A 1108-nucleotide genomic window follows, 5' to 3' on the forward strand; every position below is an offset into this window, starting at 1 on the left:
TTGGGAAGGAAGGGGATACTGGGAAGGAATGGGATATTGGGAAGGAAGGGGATACTGGGAAGGAAGGGGATACTGGGAAGTATGGGATACTGGAAGGAATGGGATACTGGGAAGGAATTGGATATTGGGAAGGAATTGGATACTGGAAGGAATGGGATATTGGGAAGGGATGGGATATTGGGAAGGAATGGGATATTGGGAAGGAAGGGGATATTGGCAAGGAAGGGGATATTGGGAAGGAATGGGATACTGGAAGGAATGGGATACTGGGAAGGAATGGGATACTGAAAGGAATGGGATACTGGGAAGGAAGCGGATATTGGGAAGGAATGGGATACTGGAAGGAATGGGATATTGGGAAGGAATTCTTCCCTGGGAAGGTGGTGAGGGACTGGGATGGAATTCCCAGAGAAGCTGTGGCTGCCCCATCCCTGGAAGTGTCCAAGGCCGGGTTGGAGCATCCTGGGCTAGTGGGAGATGTTGGAATTCCACGATCCTTAAGATCCCTTCCCACCCCAAACCATCCCAGGATTCCACATCTCGGCAGGAACATCCCGCTCGGCTCCAAGGTTTGGAATTCCGCACTTCCTCTCGGAGGAGAAGGAAGGGAGAGGATTCCCACCCTCGCTCCGGAGCTCCCGAATTCCCGTCACTCACCGGCTTCACATCCAGGAGGATGGAGGACTTGGCGACGATTCCCGGTTTCTTGGCCTTCTTTTCCGCGTACTGCCGGAGCCGCTCTTCCCGAACTTTGGCCGCTTCCTGGTCTTCCTGCTCGTCGTCGCTCCCGAAAAGGTCGATGTCGTCGTCGTCGTCCTCCTCGGCCGCCGCCGCCGGCTCCGATTTCTTGGCCGGGAGCTCCACTTTTTTCGAGGGAACGCTGAAAGGCTCCACTTTCTGCAGAGGGAGGGAAACAGGGAGAAGGGGAGGGAAAGGGAGAAGGGGAGGGAAAGGGAGAAGGGAAGGGAAAAGGGAGAAGGGGAAGGGAGAAAAAAAAGGAAAAAGGGGAGAAGATGAAGGGGAAAAAAGGGGGAGAAGGTGAAGGGAAAAGGGGAGAAGGTGAAGGGAAAAGAGAAGAAAAAAAGGAAAAAGGGAAGAATAAAGGGAA

The 1108-nt window shown here is 53.6% G+C and overlaps 1 protein-coding gene across 1 annotated transcript in view; it reads right to left on the minus strand.

The window, feature by feature from the left end:
* Positions 1-1108, minus strand: part of LOC113981229 — a 12999-nt gene that overhangs the window by 1463 nt on the left and 10428 nt on the right. The window contains exon 5 of the mRNA XM_027708514.1: positions 658-897. Coding sequence (XP_027564315.1) covers positions 658-897 — 240 coding nt within the window. The remainder of the gene's footprint in view (positions 1-657; positions 898-1108) is intronic.

Source organism: Neopelma chrysocephalum, unplaced genomic scaffold (genome assembly GCF_003984885.1).
Source record: "Neopelma chrysocephalum unplaced genomic scaffold, ASM398488v2 Primary Assembly neopelma1_96289, whole genome shotgun sequence".
Taxonomy (NCBI): Eukaryota; Metazoa; Chordata; class Aves; order Passeriformes; family Pipridae; genus Neopelma; species Neopelma chrysocephalum.